General features: G+C 38.1%; 1 protein-coding gene across 1 annotated transcript in view; it reads left to right on the top strand.

The window, feature by feature from the left end:
- Gpc3 (glypican 3) overlaps positions 1 to 18,599 on the top strand; it is a 362,100-nt gene that overhangs the window by 225,010 nt on the left and 118,491 nt on the right. The window contains exon 4 of the mRNA XM_005085548.4: positions 15,252 to 15,385. Coding sequence (XP_005085605.1) covers positions 15,252 to 15,385 — 134 coding nt within the window. The remainder of the gene's footprint in view (positions 1 to 15,251; positions 15,386 to 18,599) is intronic.

Here is an 18,599-nt window from a genome sequence, read left to right as displayed (position 1 = left end):
CTGAATACTAACTCCTTGCAGGCATTGCTTCTTTATATGTATTTATTATCGTTATTGAATTATTTGCTTTTTGAATGTTTATGATGACTCATTCATTTGGATTCCCTAGCCTGGAGTTGATATTTGAAGCAGTGTCCTAAGGGGCCTTACCCAGCATCCTTTTGCAGAAGAGTAATAAACTGAACGCTACTGTGTTCTTTTGTTACCACGCTGGCAACGTTCAAATGAAAACCATCCATTTTCTAATCCATGTATGTTATTAGCTCAAGCCGGGTGGCAAGACATGAGACAGACACTGTTTTATATAGTAGTGAAACCTAGATAAGCAAACAGAGAGTGAAAAGATTGCCTTTATTACAAAAGCAATCTTTTATGATATTTCTTAGCACCATGCAATGAGCTTTTAATAAAACTGAGTGGATAGAGCACTCATGTGTCTGGCCTTAGTCCCCCTCTTTTAGTGCCAAATGTATGTGATTTCATGATTCTAGCAAGAGACGTGCGCTGGTTTGTCAGTTAATCAAAAGTTGCTAAAGAAAAGTCAATACAAAGGAGTCTAATCATCATCCTGTCTTTTTCCTGTGACTATTGGACTTCTGGTGTATGGGTTGCCTGTTCTCTATGGCAGCATTAGCAACAGTAGTACCGGTGACCTTTCTGTAAAGGGTGAGAATCTCATTTTCTTTCTCTTCCTTGTGATAAAAGACTGGAGACTGACTCCTTGGAAAACCCAGAAGAATATTAACAGCAGCTATGTGCAGCCAAGCGTCACTTTTCCATCCTCTCCTCTTCAGTCATATTCGCAGTAATTCATTTCTTTCTCACACTTGTCCTCCTCTGGGCCTATGTCATTGAAGCCTTGCTCTCACTCCCTATAAATTGACTCCAAAATGTAGTAATTTGATTTTTCTTCTTCAAGTGGAACAGTGGGTTTCAGGTGGTCCTAACTCAAATGGGACTGTGTCATCAATATAACCCATGAAACCATCCTAACTGTACCTACAAACCTTCTCTAATCAAAGACATTTGTTTGGTGAAAACAACCCCTCCCTACATGATGTTATAGGAAGGATCATTTTCTTTTAACTGAAAGTACCTTTCCTCTGAAAGGAAGGTTTGCTTAGAAATTCTCCTGAGTTACAGGGAGGCTAGATGATTTGTGGAAGTAGCTACACTGACATTATTTCTACTTGCAATATTCTGGCCATCATTTGAAAGCAATAGGAGACTGTATGACTTGATGGTCACATTTGCTCTGAGATCCAGCTTCCTGAGGTAATGTGTTCTCCTAAATTTCAGTCCACTTGATCTGATGGTGCCCCTTAACTTCCCTAGGCATGGCCTCCTTGTTGCTTATTTTACAATATTATTTTTCATGAAAAAATGTTCAACTATGAAGCCTTTTTAAAGACTATGATACGGAGAATGGAGTTGTTTTGTGGACATTACACACTTTATCATGACTGCTGAAAACTCTACAGAGACAAAAATGGCAGGAGATGGGGGGGAAGTAACTTGAAATTGCTTCCGACTTTGTGTAGTTTTGATTTGAGGTCTTCTTTATCTTACATTTAAATCAGAGAATGATTTTGGTAAGATTGTCTCTTCACTTTTAAGTGATTATTTGATGCAATCCCCTTTACTTTGACTGACAATACTGAGGTCTAGAGAGTTGGGAGCTTTCCGAAAGAATGTAACCTCACACTGTATCTCTGGTCTTAATTCATTAGTGCAAAAAGAATAATAATTGACTTTGTTCAAGTCTGGTGTTCTTAAGATACCTTTCAGACAAAGCATCATCATTCTTCACTAGAAATAAAAAATGGGCCCCACTTTTTATATTAATGTTCTGTTGACTTGTATCAATTATATATAACAGGTTCCACTACAGTGTTTTCATACATATGCACAATATATTTTGATCATGTTCACTGTCCCTATTATCGTCACTTATACCCTTCCTCATTCCTTTAATCCCTTCCTTCTCCTCAACTAGTCTCCCTTCAAATTACATGTGGTTTTATGTGTATATACAAATCCCAATGAGTTTCATGAAGGTTGTTTTTAGGAGCATAGGTGGGTATTGGTTTATGGTAGCATGTGCACCTTACCAGTAGTTATACCACTGAAGAAAATGGCTCTTCTGTCCCCACCTGGAAATTCATGCACTGTAGCTGAAGTTGTGCAAATATTTGGAGGAAAAAAATCACAAGATTTCAAGATAGTATCATCTCATAAATAGACTGGGCAGAGAGAGAAGTCAGTCTTGGGTGTCAGGAATCATGGCCGACATTTAAGGGGCTGATCAGAAGAAGAAATTGGAGCCTGCAAATAGCACCTATAGAGAACAAGAGCTGAGATGATAGTAATGTCCAGCGTTGCTGTCACAAAGGGATATGCACGAGATGACACAGAAGGAGATGCACAAGATGAGTCTCTTTGTGCTATTTCTGTTCAGAGGTCACAACGCTTCTCAATTCACCTGATTTTCTCACTCCTTTCAATCATGTTCTTTTCAAAATTTATCTCAGAAGTGGTTCTGATTATAACTTTGGCTAAAACCAATCAGTGAAGGTCTATCTACAGTGGAGGGCAATCAGCAGAGACCCAATGTATTGGTCAGTGATGATGTCTTCATTTAGATGGACGGTGGCTAATCAGTTTGGGTGAAGTTAAAATCAGAACAATCTTGCGACAAAACTGCTGCTTACCAGGTGCACTGCTTCTTGTGCAACTTTAGGAATGATGCATGGCTGAATACAGTGAGTTTTTTTATTATTTCCATACAAATGGATTATCAAAATTATCTAAGGTGTATTTTAACATTTTCCCATTTAACTCATTATCTAGTCCCCCTTCAGCCAGTAAGAATTTAATTATAGTAAACAAAATATGATTTAAAGTTGGTTGGTCCTGACATCATGGACTATGTGGATAATGTCCTATAGTCCAGAAAGGCAGAGATATTACTGGGGGGTTGGTGATAAGGGTCTATGTGTTAGTGCATATGTATAATTTGAATAGGAATAAGTGCACGAAAAGCAAAAAGCTATAAAATTGAAGCACAGGCACAGATCAGTACCAAACAATGAAGGGGTCCATCGGACTGTGTCCTTGTGTATTTTGTTATCTCTATAGTCAGAACACTTATAAGTGGTTTTAGATTATGGTTGCAGGTTGCCTTTTCATTTTCGTAATTAAATCATTTGAAGTAAAAAAAAAAAGCCTTCAATTTTTATACAGTCCAGTTGATCCCCTCCTTTGGTTACCATGGCTAAGGAAATATTGCCGATTTAAGACCACAAAAATTTAGATCTGTTTCCTCTTACAGTTTTGTAGATATTTTTAGCAATTAAATGTAAGCTGATATTGACTTTGAGTTAATTGTTATATATAGTATGTGTTAGTTAGCTTTTTGTCACTGTGACCAAGTACTTGAAAAAAAAACAATTTAGAGGGAGGAATTGTTTGGTTTTGCTCAGGCCATCATTGCAGTTGGTGGGTGTGATCGGGTAGAGAAGTATCATGGTGCCAGGAAGAGAGCAATTACCTCCAGTGTAGTAGCTAGTGGATTCAACTCCCAGCACCTCCATGGAAGCTCACAACAATCTACAACCCCAGTCCCAAGGTATCTAAGGCCTCTTCCGGTCTCCTTGGGCACCAGAGACATGTATGCAGACAAACATAGTGCAAATGAAATAAATACATTTTTAAAGAATGGCTCACAAACACTTGGTAGTAGGTTTTGTTGTTGTATTGAGTGTGCTATAGATGTCTTTGTGGTTTCCTTAGAGTTTTGTTATTCCAGTCTTCCATTTCCTTGTTGCTATTCTGCTTGATGACTTTGTCCATTATTCAAGGAAAGAGTTGAAAACTAAATATTATTGTTTAGTTGTCTGTTTTTCCATTAAAATTGAACAGTTTCCCTTCACATAACTTGGTTTCAATAAATACAGACTTACATTGTTCTCTTTTGGATGAGTTGACACTTTTATTATTATAAAATCTTTCATTGTCTCTCTTAACAGTTTTTGTCTGTCTCAAAGTCTATCTTGTCTTGTATTACCACACCTGTTCCAGCTGTAATTTGGTTACAGTTAATAATGTTTGTGTCTTTGTCTTTTTACTTTCGATTCAAATTTCTTTGTAAAAACATAGACATATATTATTTTGGGTTAAAATGATTCATCTCTGCCTTTTGACTGGCACACTCAATGCATGTGTCATTAATATAATTACTGATAAAACAGAATCTGAAACACTCATTTTGTTATTTTTTTCTAAATGCCTTAATTCTAATTTATTTCTTAAGGTTTTAACTGTTACCTTCTTTTTGTTACCAGTTTCCTAGTGTAAAGATTTGTTCTTGTGTTTTTCATAGCATTACTAATTTTGATTAGTACCAACTTCATGTTGGTAGTTTACAAAATGTTTTCTTACATATGTTCTTTGTGCCATTATTGTAAAACCACATCACAAAATTTGTAGTTATTGCTTATTTACATTTGTATATTAAATTAGATGGGAGGAGAATGACAAGCAAAACTATATTAACTTACATGGTGAACTTTCCAAGCTGTCTCTATTTCCTCCTATAGATCCATACTATTGTCACTTATTTGTATTTCATACTGAAGGACTCTTAGGGATTCTTGAGAGTGACTATATTTGCCAGCAACAAACTGATATTCCTTCTGTCTAGGAATGTCTTAATGTCTCAGTCATTCTGATAGATTGTTTTGAAGGACATACACTCCTCAACAGTTACACTTGTTGAGAAGCTCCTTGCAATGAGTAGCTCCTTTTTATTGTTTTCATGATTTTCTATCTCACATGGATCTTTACTTATTATGTGATTTTTGTATTAGGATGCATTGGTTATTTGAAAATTATTTGTCTGAACTATGCTCATATGCCAGACAGAAGTACATATCACAGACATTATGATTACTGCTGTTAAAATCAGAAAGCCTTTACATTAAAAAAATGTCAGGTGGATGTCCTAATGGATGGCACAAGGCATTGCTCCTAAAATTATAAATGACTACATGTGAAAGTTTTGTCATTGGCTGAAAACATTCGAAGTTGCTTTCCTTGAGGGAATGGGCTTGCACATTCAGTTCTGAGAAAATGCCTGGCAATCTTCAAGTTAGAAGAGATATTGTTTGCCTGTCTTCCAGGTAAAAACAGCGTTTCATGACGTGAATGTTTAGCTTATAGGATAACTCAGGGTACACGCATACTCTTGTTGAGTATTATACTAAAGAAATGTAATGGGAGTACTTTGAGAGTACATACCATTTCATCACACATATAATATTCAAAAAGATGTACAGTCAAAGGTCAATTGCTTTTTACTGCTTCTTCAAGTATATTCTTAAGTGAAAATGGCCATTTTTAAGTGTGAGTGCTTGGCAGTGAAACCACAGAGACTCTTGCAGTGTAGTGTCACTGCTTTTACACATGTTACAGTGCCAGAAGTTTTACTTGCCCTCTTCCCCAACTCCATAGCTTGTACACCATGTTTGCAAATGTCATCAGATTCATTTGAGGAAAAGTTTGTGAATTTAAACAATGTTTTCAATGCTTTAGATACTTCAACACTACTAATTCCCTGCCCCCAACCCCACCACATACTCTAAGCTTTCACATAATAGAGCTTGGAAGATTAATTACTGCTGCTAACAAATGAATATAAGCAAAACAGTAACTCTGACCCTTGTGTATGGAAGGTAAAAGTACACTCTGTAGAGGTTATATTCACTTTATTTTTATGTTTTCAGCTCACACTTTAGTCTTTCTTTCCTTCAAAAGTGTCAGGATTTCATTAACTGACTTTTCACCAAGCTGGCATGCAGCAGTGTGAACCCTACGGAGTTTTATTAGTTTTTCCACTGTTGTGTACACTGTTCTGGCAAATATAACACAGTAAGTTATCACCTAGGTTATTTCAGAGGCTTTTACATTTCCACTTTGAAAAGCTGTAATGAACAGTTTTGACTTTTAAAAAACTCATAACATTTATTTTGAATATTGAATTCCGCTTTCTTTAAACTGAGAATGCTTGAATTCACGATACCTTTATAACTTTGTTTGAATGGAAATGCTATTCTTAAATGTTCTCTTAGAGCAAACATAATAACCAATTATATGTATTTTAATGTGCCTATTTGTTCTTTGAGAATTCCATACAGTATATTTTGATCATATTCTTTCCCTTCCTATAACCTTCCTCCCTACCCACCCAACATCATGTTTTTTTCTGTCTCTTAAGCAAAACCAATAAATTATTTGTACCTCTAAGATCAAGGGGAAGACAGCTATTGCCTCTTCCCTCCCATATTCTGATGATCAACCCTAGTCATTCATGCTATAACAGTGGTCTGCTGCTGAGATATAACACCCACCACCACAACTTTGTTTCTTTTTATCACAAATTTATTCTTTTCTTTTGGTGAAAACATTTAAAATTTGGCCTTGGGACAATTTTCAAAAATGCAGTGTTGTTGTTCACTGTATCCCATCTGTTCTCAGTTGCTCTGATCAAGTTAATCCATCCACTGGCTTCCTTTCTATTGTTCTAGAATTTAGACACTTCTTACTGACAGTGCACATCCCCTAAGTTTGTTTCCCAAGGATCATTTGATGTTGCTGAATGAATGCATCTTTCCCACCACTACAGCATTGACTAATACAGTTTGAACCTCCGAACCCAATCATTTTCATGTCTTGCTTTTTATTATTAAGCTGATTGCATCCATTATGTGGAATGGTGTACCTGATCACTTTCTGTATATTTCAATATGTGGTACCTATGAAGAATGTCCACTTTAACCTTTCTTCCACTTTACAGACATTTTGTGCTGGGTAGTAGTTATGGGTCATTGCTCCAGAACACTGGTTTCACATCCTTGTCTGGGTTTTAAAGGAAGAGAGTCTTTTGTTTTCTCAGTAAATGTGGCAGTGACCTTTAATTCTTCTCTCTCTCTCTCTCTCTCTCTCCGTCCTTCTCTCCCTCCCTCCCCCAGCCCCCCCCCTCTCAATCTTACTCCTGACCCAGTCACAAAAAGGCAAGCATGGTATGTACTCACTCATATATGGATTTTAGGCCTGAAACAGGAGACTGCCAGTCTACAATCCCCAGCCAGAAAGTCTGGGAAACAGGGAGGACCCTAAGAGAGATATGCATGGTAACCCAGAGAAGGGGAGCAGGACAGAACCTTCTGAGGGGATTGGGAGCAAGAGGGGGAGGAAGCTGGGAGAAAGAGAGGGGGTGAAGAGGAGGAGAGAGGAGGACATGGGGAAGCAGGAAATTTTAGTAGGGGGAAGAATAGAGGAGAGAAGGATGAGAGATACCATAATAGAGGGAGCCATTATAGGTTTGAAGAGAAATCTGGTACTAGTGAGATGTCCAGAGGCCTACAAGGATGATACCAACTGGCAATCTAACCAATAGTGGAGAGGCTACCTTAAATGCCCTTCCCTATAATGTGATTGATGACTTCCTTGTGTACCATCCTAGAGCCTTCATCCAGTGGCTGAAGGAAGCAGAGGCAGACACCCACAGCTAAACACTGAACTGAACCCCTGGAACCCAGTTGCAGAGAGGGAGGAGTGATGAGCAAAGAAGTTATGATTTGGCGGGTGAAACCCACAGAATCAACTGACCTGAACAAGGGGGAGCTTATAGACCCCAGACTGATGGCTGAAAGGCCAGCATGGAACTGATCCAGACCCCCTGAACGTATTTGTCAGTGAGGAGACCTCAGCATCCTTTGGAACCTCAGGCAATAAATCAGCATTTAGCCCTGTCATCCAGATGGACTTTGGGAGCCCATTCCACATGGAGGGATGCTGTCTCCCCCTAGACACATGGGGGAGGGCCTAGGCCCTGTCCTAGATCATATGACAGACTTTTAAGTTCCCCCAACAAGGGCGTCTGTAGGAGGAAAACACAACTCTGCCATTAGCCATGTGACTTATTAGAGGTACATACAGATGAGGTAATAAAAGGGCGGTTTACCACACCGCCAAACACACCTACTTTAGGCATGACTAAAGACCTATACAGGTGTAAGTGGTGAACTACATCACTAGCCAGGCCCACTTTTGGGCATGGCTAGGGACGTTACCGAGGAAGGTATAAAAGACTGAACAGTGGAAGTCTAGCTCTCTTTTTCTGGCTTTCGGGCTTCCAGTTCGGCGGCGGAAAACTACTTGGCTCATCTGGGTTACTTGTTTGGTCTCTTGTGAGTAATTTCTACAATAAGTACTTATTTTTACTTTCAGTAAGTGTGTCATTTATTGTTGCAGCATCAGGCCTCACCCTCCTTGGAGAGTGGAGTGGGGATTGGGGAAGGGGTTGGGAAGGTTGAAGTGGGGCAGGAGAGGAGGGGATGGAGAGGGAGCTAGGACTGACATGTGAAGCCAAATTATTTCTAATTTAAATTAAATTTAAAAACCCACAAGTTTGTTTCTTAATTACAATTGTAATCTGTAGATTCATCTCTTCCATGACACTTTTTTTTATAAAGGAACCCAGAATGTAACCATGGATAGCCTAGAATTTGCTATGTAGACAAAGCAGTCTTCAAAATCAGAGAGATCTACCTGCTTCTGCCTCCTGAGTGCTTTCAAAGACAAAAACCTCTATAGCAATGAGTTATAGACAAAATTTTTAAATAAAAGTATTATTGCAAAATAAACTATAAACATATATACTTCCACACAGATATACTGAAAGTTCTATACTTCAAAGTAATTATCAAATGATGATAGCCAGGCACATACACACCTATAATGCCAGTAATTATGAGGCTAAAGCATAGAACACACAGATGATGAGGCTCCACCCTCAGGGTTTCTGATAAAATGTGTCTGAGTTTAGGCCTCCAGATTTGCATTTCATGAGAGTGCTCAAGCAGATTGCTGATGCTACTTGTTTTAGGAACACAATTTTGAGTCCGTGGATGTGGGTCTTGTTACTTGTATTAGACCCCACCATAAGTCTTTTAAATGTGCTTCTGTGTGACTAAGATTGTTGAGCACTTTCTATCTATAATAAAGTTTAAGAGGAACACTGGAAGCTATTTAAGAGACAACATCAACAGCACACCAAGACATAGTTTATGAATGTAAGAACCCCTCTGTACAGCATTAGCATTAGCTTTGTATGTGCCAGACCAATTCAGGAATTTGGCCCACTGAGGCAGGCTGCCAAAGATATGTAAGCTCAACTACACAATGAGTTAGTACAGATAGCAGAAGCATTGCCCTTTGGGACATTGCTTTACTTCATCCTGACATTGCTTTTGTCTCAATTTTAAAGATGCTGAAACTAAGAGATTTCAAGGAAATTAAATATTTTGTCTGATGTTTTGAAATGGTCAGATAATGAACTGTTACCAAAAACCCAGGTGTCCTGATTCCAAATTGGTTTTTTCACTCTAATACAATGATATACTTCAAATTAAAAGCAAACTGATTTGTAGGACTTTCAGTTTTTTTCTCCCAGGGTCCCAATTTCAAGAGATGACATATATAAAATGTTCAAGTAATGCCACCTGATTTCTTAAAATAGCTTGATTCTTGGTACACTGCAAATTATTAGGGAGCTTTTACTTTAATGGCCTGGCAATTAATAATGAGTCACAGTAAAATGTCTGTGGGGTAGAAAAAAAAGCACATTGTCACCAGGTCTGTTCATTATCCTCTCTGCTCTATATCCAGATCAATCAATAGTTAATTAATAATGATGTGCTTCCTCAAGAACAAGGTTATAAATTAATTTAATGCTCATATGCATATTTTCTGGACAGAAAGTGAGTGGAAAATGCCTGCCAAGCCCATCTCATTGCATGAAAATATATGTAACAATTACACATATATGATAGGAATGGTTTGCTTAGCCAAATGTTTGTTCGTTTCTGTTCATCAGTATTCATTTGAGCTACTTCCATGCAGTTTGTGGAAGCAATGCAATCAGTTGAGTAGTGTGGCAGATTTAAATCAGTAATAAAAGCCCTGGGGAAATTAACAAGACAAAACATTAACCACAGACTAAACATTAACATACATTAGCATTTTTATTATACCTGTAGAATTGTTAAATGGGTATGGTTACTACTATTAAAAAGATAATTTCAATGTATATTTTGTTTGAAAACTTTTCAGATTTAATTAAACAAAATTGTATAACAACATGGTATATGGTTTAAGAGAACAAAGCTCAATGTTTTATTTTAACTGGAAACTTTTAGAATTCTCACACCTTGGTTCAAATGAATTTCATGGGCAATATTTGTTCAAAGTAGTTCACAATAGCCCAGTTCATTTTTAATTTGCATAATCCTACAGAAAAAATTTATTTTGAGTTCTTGGAGCTTCTAATGAGTAAGCCAATAAACAGACTAAAGTTATAACAAATATTTAGCAACATTTCTCAGAAAATGTTCTTTGAGAGCACAGTTATTAGATACCCTCCAGAGGCTCAAGAGTCTTGGTGGCCTCAGGGGCAATTCCTGAGAGGGGAGCTGGGCTGATCCCTGAGTTCACAAATACAGCCCTCACCCCTGGCAAATAGTCAGGTTTCCGAGAGCAGTATGAATTACAGCTAAGCAAATATTTTACCTGATTTTAAACCCTTCATAGTGATAAGGGGTTGGAGAGATGACTCAGCAATTAAGAGCACATGCTGTTCTTTCAGATGTGACCCTAGCACCTACGTTGGGTGGTTCATAACCTCCTGAAACTCTGGCCTCAGTGGATCTGACTTCCATGATTGCCAGCCTCTATATCCTCTTACCCACAAAGATACACACACATATCTACATACATAATGATTACAACAGTAAATCATTAAAAACATCCTTTCCTAATGACAAGGGTTGTCACTTAAGAAAATAATGAAAATCAGGAAGGTCACTGAAATCTTCTCCTGGCCCTTTTCTCATGAAACAGGTCATAAAACCTAGAAAATTTTCTCTGACCTTCTCTCCTAAAGCCATAAAGCCTAGGTGACTCTTATGTGAAATATATGATGGGACATTCATGTGAGTGGTACATAGTATAGGCCCATAGAAAAAGATAGCCTTACCTCCAAAGAAACAGAGATTCTTCACTAAAGGACTTATGTTCATCCAGTATATTTACATTGCATACTTTTTCTTGTCAATCTGTCATTTATTATATGTGCATCGCAATGAGTCTAGTAATGAGTAAGAAAATTCCTCTCATGGTAATACAGTCTTCTAAGAAAGTAATTTTACCTTATATTTTCAAGGGAACCTGAAATAAAATATGGCACTTCAAATATTCTATAGTCTTCCTTCCTTTAAGGCTGTAGTGGTAGGTAACGTGAAACCATGGCACCAAGAGAAAACAAAGTACTAATGTGGCTAAGAGGTAGAAATGGGACTATACATAAATTAATAGGAGTGACATTATGCTAAGTGAAATAAGCCATGTGCAGAAGAAACGCAAATATGTAATCCCTCTCATATGTAGAAATTAAGAAGCTGATCGTTTTAGGAGTGGAGAGTAGAATGCTAGCTATCCTTTTTGGGTTTTTTTGTTTGTTTGTTTGTTTGTTTGTTTGTTTTGTTTTGTTTTTGCTTTGAGAGACAGTGTTTTTCTGTTTCTTTGGAGACTGTCCTGCAACTGGTTCAGTAGACAAGGCTGGCCTTGAAACTACAGAGATCTGCCTGTCTCTGCCTCCCTAATGCTGGGCTTAAAGGTGTGTGCTACCACCATCTGGCCAAACGGTAGTTATCTTGAAGGCTGAGAGGAGTTGAAGGATGGGAAGGAGATAGATAGGCTACTTAACAGGTGTAAAAACACAGAAGAAAAACATTATATGAGTGCCTATAATTAACAACTTAAGGTATATTTCAATTCAAAAATAGATAGAAAAGAGAGTCTTGGTCCAGTGAAATCATACAGCAAGCAAAGGCAGTTATCACAGAGCCTGATCTGAAGTTGATCCTCCCTACAAACAACATAGCGCACATGTGCATGGGCTCATATACTCATACATACACGTAAATACATGTATAAAAATGTGGGTCTTGAATGTTTCCAACACAAAAAAAGATAGACATGTGTAATGAGTATTATGCTAACTGCCTTGATTTGATGCCTGGACATTGTAAACATATGCTGAATTGTCAATGTATCTCTGTGAGTATGTACAATTATGATAATTTACAGAAAGAAGCAGCTTGTATACCCAGTCTCCTGATGCTCAGATAATGCTTTTGTTTCCTGTATACATGAACATAATATGTCTGGACTCTGTTGGAGAGGAACAGTGCTAAGATGGTCAGAATGACTTGCTGCCTGGAGTGTGGTCATAGGCAATGCCTTCTTAGTTGTCAGGCCTTGTAACATTTGAGAGTGCTATTGCTTTTCCTGCCCTAGGTTCTGACACATAAATAAAAGCACCATTAGGAATCATGGTTCAGGAAAAAAGGTTTTAAATTCCTAGGCTTTTGATAGAGACACCCACATATCTAATAAATTTACTCCAACTAACCAAATTTAAAAGTGGCAGCAATCTTGACCAGGTACATTACTCAGTGGAAGGAAATTGGATTGCATTTCTTATTTAAGAGTTTCAAACTTCTGGGCAGGCTATTGATTTCTCAAACACCACTTGAGAGTCTGGCTTCTTTAGTGAGTGCAGTTGAAGAGAGACTAAGGTCCTACAGCGGAGTCTGGGGCGTCTCAAGTGAGAAACTGAAAGGCATCTTCAGTGGGAGTGCATCACTGTAAATTATGCTTTCTGTCAGTGCCTAGTTTCAAAATAAGCTAATGATATTTGCTTCCAGATTTGGGTGTGCAGGTGAAAGATGTGTTGAGGGGATCCTACGCGAAGTAGGCTACCTCTGACCTTTGTGTGAGAGAAGTGGCTTCATGGTAGATGCTGGGAGAAAATACAGCCTGTCTGATAAGGCATGGCACATCTCAGATAGGAGCTGGAGATGTTGGCAAGACGTCATTGTTTGTCTCTTACCCCACACAGTGCCTTGGAAAGTCTTCTTGATAATGCCGCATTCAGAACTTGGGAAGGAAGATCAGACTACTAGTTGGCTACTTTGTTCTTTGTCCTTAACCTTCCTACTTTTGCTTCAGCTGACCACTTTGTAGTAGGCTGGACTAGAGCGTGGCAGCAAATATCTAAAATCATGCTCTAGTCCAGTAAGAATTCACTGATGCAGAGGGTTGATTTTCCATTGGAAGGGTCATCTTACAGCTATGTTTTTCAACTAGATAACATACTGTGGTAGATTTTTATTTGGTTATTGATTGTGACCCATGCACCCGAATGTGATAATATTTTGAACTTGGTAAAACTGACCCTCACATTGATCTATGCTCATATCACAATACATAGACACTTAAAGAACAAACATAATGTTTATAATCTGAAATTTACCTGCATTTAAAAAATAATAATAAACATGTGTTAGCCTGTGGATGTAACGCTATAATGTAGTCTACCAGTTATTTTTGTCTGTATTATATGCTTTTGGATTGAATAGAACTTATGAAGTATAGCTAGGCAGCCCTTGCCTAAAACACCCTACCAAACTGCCCTAGGTAGGATGGATTCAGAGACTACAAATTCCTTGTATAAAGTTAAAATCAGCCCAAATCATATAGCATGGCATAGGCACATGTGAAAATGTCAATATCTTGCATTCCAAAGTTAGATGGAATATTTTCCAGGGTCTTTATTCTTTTTCCACATCAGAATAAATGACTGAGGATGGCTGGTTTGAACATAAAATGATAGGTTCTCTCTTTCATAAATGGGGTAATTCTGCTGCTCATTTAAGATAATTTCTAACTTAAGAATTCATATGGGAACCCTGCCAAAGGTATGCAAACTAAATGCTACATATGCCTCTACGTATTCATAGATAACAGTTAAGTGCTATTGGGCCATCTTGAAACATCCAGAAGCCAGATGACCACATAGAGTATTTGGTGCCTGATACTGTAATAGAAAATTCCTTCAATTCACTTAAGTTAATTTGCATAGCAGTGTATAAAGCCTACTTTAAACTGTGTGAAGATATAGAGAGGACACATATAACCCCTATCCTCACAAGATGTTTCCAATACTTTCCCTGTCCACCTGAGCTATGTTAGTTGATGATATGTTATTTAAGTTTGGTCCTTTTTCTTTCCAAAACAACATGTAAGTAAATGAAAAGCAGTCATCGTGTTCAAGGGAGGTGGGATTGTGTTAAGATTTATGTTCAGAACAATGGGTTCAAAGACAATCAAGTGGATCCATTGTCTGTTTGCTTTAGGCAAGTCTTTTAACCTTGAATTTCTGTTTCTTCATCTATAAAGTAGAGGTGATAGTATTCAACATGGTGTGTGTCACAAGAAGCCACATAATGAAACTAATATTCACACTTACTTTTGTGTGGAAGTTGTTTTAGTCATTAGTCTGCAAATAATGTAACCACAGAAATGAGTTAGAATGGAACTAAGCAAGATGGTATCGTTTCTTTTTTAATCTTTGCTATGTATTTGTGAAAGGGGTGTCCAATGAATGTTTTTTAATGGATTCATGAGAAGTAGTAGAAAGGAGGGAGGAAATCCAGCTGTCTTAAGTGCCTGTACTCTTTTCAGAAAACCCTGCAATTATTTAGTTGGTTCACAGATGATGACACTGACTATAGGTTGGTTGATGCTTGCTTCCATCAGGCCTTTTTAAGGAAATGCCAGATGAGCAACTGCACTGACAATTTTTCAAAACACTTTAACTTGAGTCTAGTAAGGACTCTCTTAAGAATGGGGTACACTCTGTGTATGGAAGGCTGCTCTTCTATCAAGAGGCTACTCAGCACCACCTCTCCAAGCACTCCGGTCTCCTATAGCAGATTGTCTCAAAATTCTAAATTGCCTTTTGTGATCTTCAGCATACATACAAACAACAAGTGCTACTGAAAGGTATCAGTGGAGTGAGGCCTGTGCAGAGAGGCCTCTCCAATGTTTTCCCTTTCATCTTAAGAACCTGAGTGGACTGTACTCAGAATGGGTACAAAACTTCGCATCAGCCTTCTGCCTTCCTCTCTACTTCTGCTAAGCCTTATTACCTGTTTCGACTCTATTAATGACTCTGTTCTGCTCTTTGAAAGGAAATTGTGGGAGGAAATTGCAGTGTGTCTCAAATCTGTTTCTGCCATCATATCTGTGGAAGCATTGTACTATTATATTACATTTCTTTTTTTCAGATTGCCAAGTTGTGTGCCCACTCCCAGCAACGCCAATATAGATCTGCTTATTATCCTGAAGATCTGTTTATTGACAAGAAGGTATTAAAAGTTGCTCATGTAGAACATGAAGAAACCTTATCCAGCCGAAGAAGGTGAGAGAATTTCCCCCTCCATTTCAGCATACAATTAGCCATTGTGTTTTCAGGCCAAAAATCTCTGGAGCCAAGTTTCTTACATACATGTTACTTAGTTCTTCTGAGGGGAATGCTTAATTAAAATCTACATTTTGTCTGCATTAAAGAAAAATGACACTATAACTAAGCAATATTTAAGTGTAAACTTTCCAGGTATAAATATCTAGTTCAGAAACACAGGATAGAATGAACTTTCCTATTCAGGACCCTTTATTGAATAAATAAAGTATTTTCTGATTACAAGGAGATCTTAGAATCCAATGATCTGGCTTACAGTTATTCTTATTATTGTAAGAGGAACTTTACCAAAGAGAAAGTAGCAAGACACTCTCAACATGCTCACATGACATGTTTTACACAAAACTGACTATATGTTTCATAGTTCTTTTAGTTTGTTTGTTTGTTTGTTTTTTGAGACAGGGTTTCTCTGTGTAACAGCCCTGGCTGTCCTGAAACTCACTCCAGACCATGCTGGCCTCAAACTCACAGAGATCCACCTGCCTCTGCCTCCCGAGTGCCTGGCTCATAGTTCTTAAAAAGTAGTCAGAAGCCAAAATGCAGGATCTAATTCCCTTTATTCCCATCCAACCCTAGCCCTACTTAGGTCCTCTCCAACCCTAATCTAGCTTTTGGGTTATAATTAAGATGTAATAATCAACTGAAAAGCCCAACACAAGTCTTAAGAGAAATGTGTTACCCAAAGAAATACACATGTAGCCAACCCAACTCAAGACTAGTTAAGCATTAGTCTTTTGTTGTTTTCTTTTTGTCGTTCTTGTTGAATTTTAGGGAGTTTTGAGAGACTGGCCTACAGGTAAAAAATTATTATGTGACATCTTAGATATGAGCCATTTTGTTTTGGTTTTGAGATGGCATCTTTTTATATATTCCTTGCTGCCCTGGAACTCATTGTGTAGACCAGGCTGACCTCAAACTCACAGAAATCCACCTGTTTCTGCCCCTTGAGTGCTGGCAATAAAAGACTGAGCCATCCTGCACAGCCACCTAGCAATTGTTGTCTTTTTGTTTTCACAGTCCATTGTTCCCCTTTGTTTTCATTCTTGGTCCTCTGAACCACTTGAGGGATTCACTTCAGTCTGTGCAGGGCACTGGTTTTCAACTAGTAGAAACATTCCCATATTTGACTGAGTGAATTACATATACATGTGTCTATCATTATTCAGCTAAACAGTAATTGATAGGACCCCGGTAGTGCTGCAATGTATGCTGGACAGTATAAACACAAACACACAATCTCTAGGTCAATCTGGTGGAAATAAACTTAACTACAAGCAAAAGCTCGAGAATTTCAGAATACGGAGGCAGCTTTTGGAAAGACAGAACCTCCACTGAGCCGATCTCCAGGAAAGGCTACGCAGAAGTTCTTTCGTGATTTGCAACAGTCACATATAGAGCTTTCTTAAAATAAACACAGTAAAGCAGCCCACTATTCAAATTGCCCTGTTGTTATGCACAATTTTTATGTATCAGTTAAAGGTTAAAAATAAAAAATTAAATGAAATTAACTTGTCAATTCAGACACATTTATAAGTGGGAGTTTTATTGAAGCCCCTGCTGCATGGCTACTGTCTATTGTGGGCTTTGTGTGACCTATTCCCATTCACTTTCCTGGGGATAACTGTTGGTCTGGATCCTGATTTTCCATGGAAAGAAGAAGCTGATGAAGAAGGTGTTTCCCTCTGGGCACGTCATTTTTTGAACCTTTAGGCAACTTCCAAATAGATGAAAGGATAGTAAGAGAAAATGGCCAAAGCTGTAGATTTGAATTAATGGCAGGATTCTTTTGGGTGAATGTTACTGAAAGAATGTTAGTACATTTACACATTTCTCACAGTACAACATTTCACACTCTCAAGAAAATTGAATGTGTGCATCTATCATGTTCAACACTCATGACCAAGATCTATCAATGGTTAAAAACATAAATTGGAAAGGAACACTGTTGTAGTGCTCAATGTAGTACTCAGCTTGCAAGTAAGCTCTCTCAGTCTGATTATAAATTGAAAATTCCTTAGTTTTATTAAATTAACAGCACACAAAGAAACACAGGATTCCTTTGGAAGCATTCAGAAATCATCTGTTTGTTTTGTCTGCCCCCAACTGGGTACTTTGCAACATACAACTAGTTTTAGAAATAGCTTAGCTCAATTTAAAGGCAATTTTATACTTGACCGGTGGTCTGTGCATGGGATTCATGTTTTCTTTAAGGAACACATGTTGAAAATATCTGTTGTGAAATTTAGAACACTGACAGCAGAATACCATGCACTCAGATTATATCAAAGCAGAAGCAATATGATCGTCGCAACCCTTTCTACCTCTGGTGTTTTTAGCACATTTGGGTTGTCAGTCTCTCTCTGTTTTGCTCCTCTGAATTTCTCCATCACTTCACTTGTAATACTGTATGCCTGGTCCTTTTCATATCCTAGATACTGTTTGGTAGAACACATGAGTAAGTCCTTTCCCTTTTCAAATCCAGAATAGGTAGTTGAATAGTCCACCCAGCACCTATACAGCAAGCTTCTGCCTCAACCTCTAACCTATGATAAAGTTACAGTCCCTTCACCTAGTAGAGCTCCCTCTAAGTATTGTAGCTTCCTGCTTCCTGTAATTCCCCTAACATAGTCTGAAGAAGCAATGGATTAACTAACATTAGTAAGTTACATAGAGAAAAAAAGTGCAAGATGATCTCTCCCTGATCCTAAATCAAGCCTATTATTGCCCCTCTCAGACCACCACTTCTTTAAGTTTTGCTAGGCAGCCTTGTAAGTTCAGGGGTATCTTTCAGCCTCTGATAGTAGCAATGAAATATATCTTGAATGTGTCACTAAACAAGTTTCAGGTCTGATAGATGTTATCTTGCCCCCACATAGGACTTTACAATCAAGAGTTGCCAATCCTATCTATATGCTCAGCCTTGTGTATATTCTGGCCCGGCGGTGGTGGTGCACGCTTTTAATACCAGCACTTGGGAGACAGAGGCAGGTGGATCTCTGAGAGTTCAAGGCCAACCTGGTCTACAGAGTGAGTTCCAGGACAGCCAGGGCTACACAGAGAAACCCTGTCTTGAAAAATCAAAAGAAAAAAAGGATATAGGCTCTGATGAGAAGAGAATCCCTATCCAGTCCAGTCAAGGAGACAGACATATAAA

Source organism: Mesocricetus auratus, unplaced genomic scaffold (genome assembly GCF_017639785.1).
Source record: "Mesocricetus auratus isolate SY011 unplaced genomic scaffold, BCM_Maur_2.0 Super-Scaffold_100003, whole genome shotgun sequence".
NCBI lineage: Eukaryota > Metazoa > Chordata > Mammalia > Rodentia > Cricetidae > Mesocricetus > Mesocricetus auratus.
The sequence above is the reverse complement of the archived record's forward strand: the minus strand, read 5'-3'. Positions and strand labels throughout refer to the sequence as shown.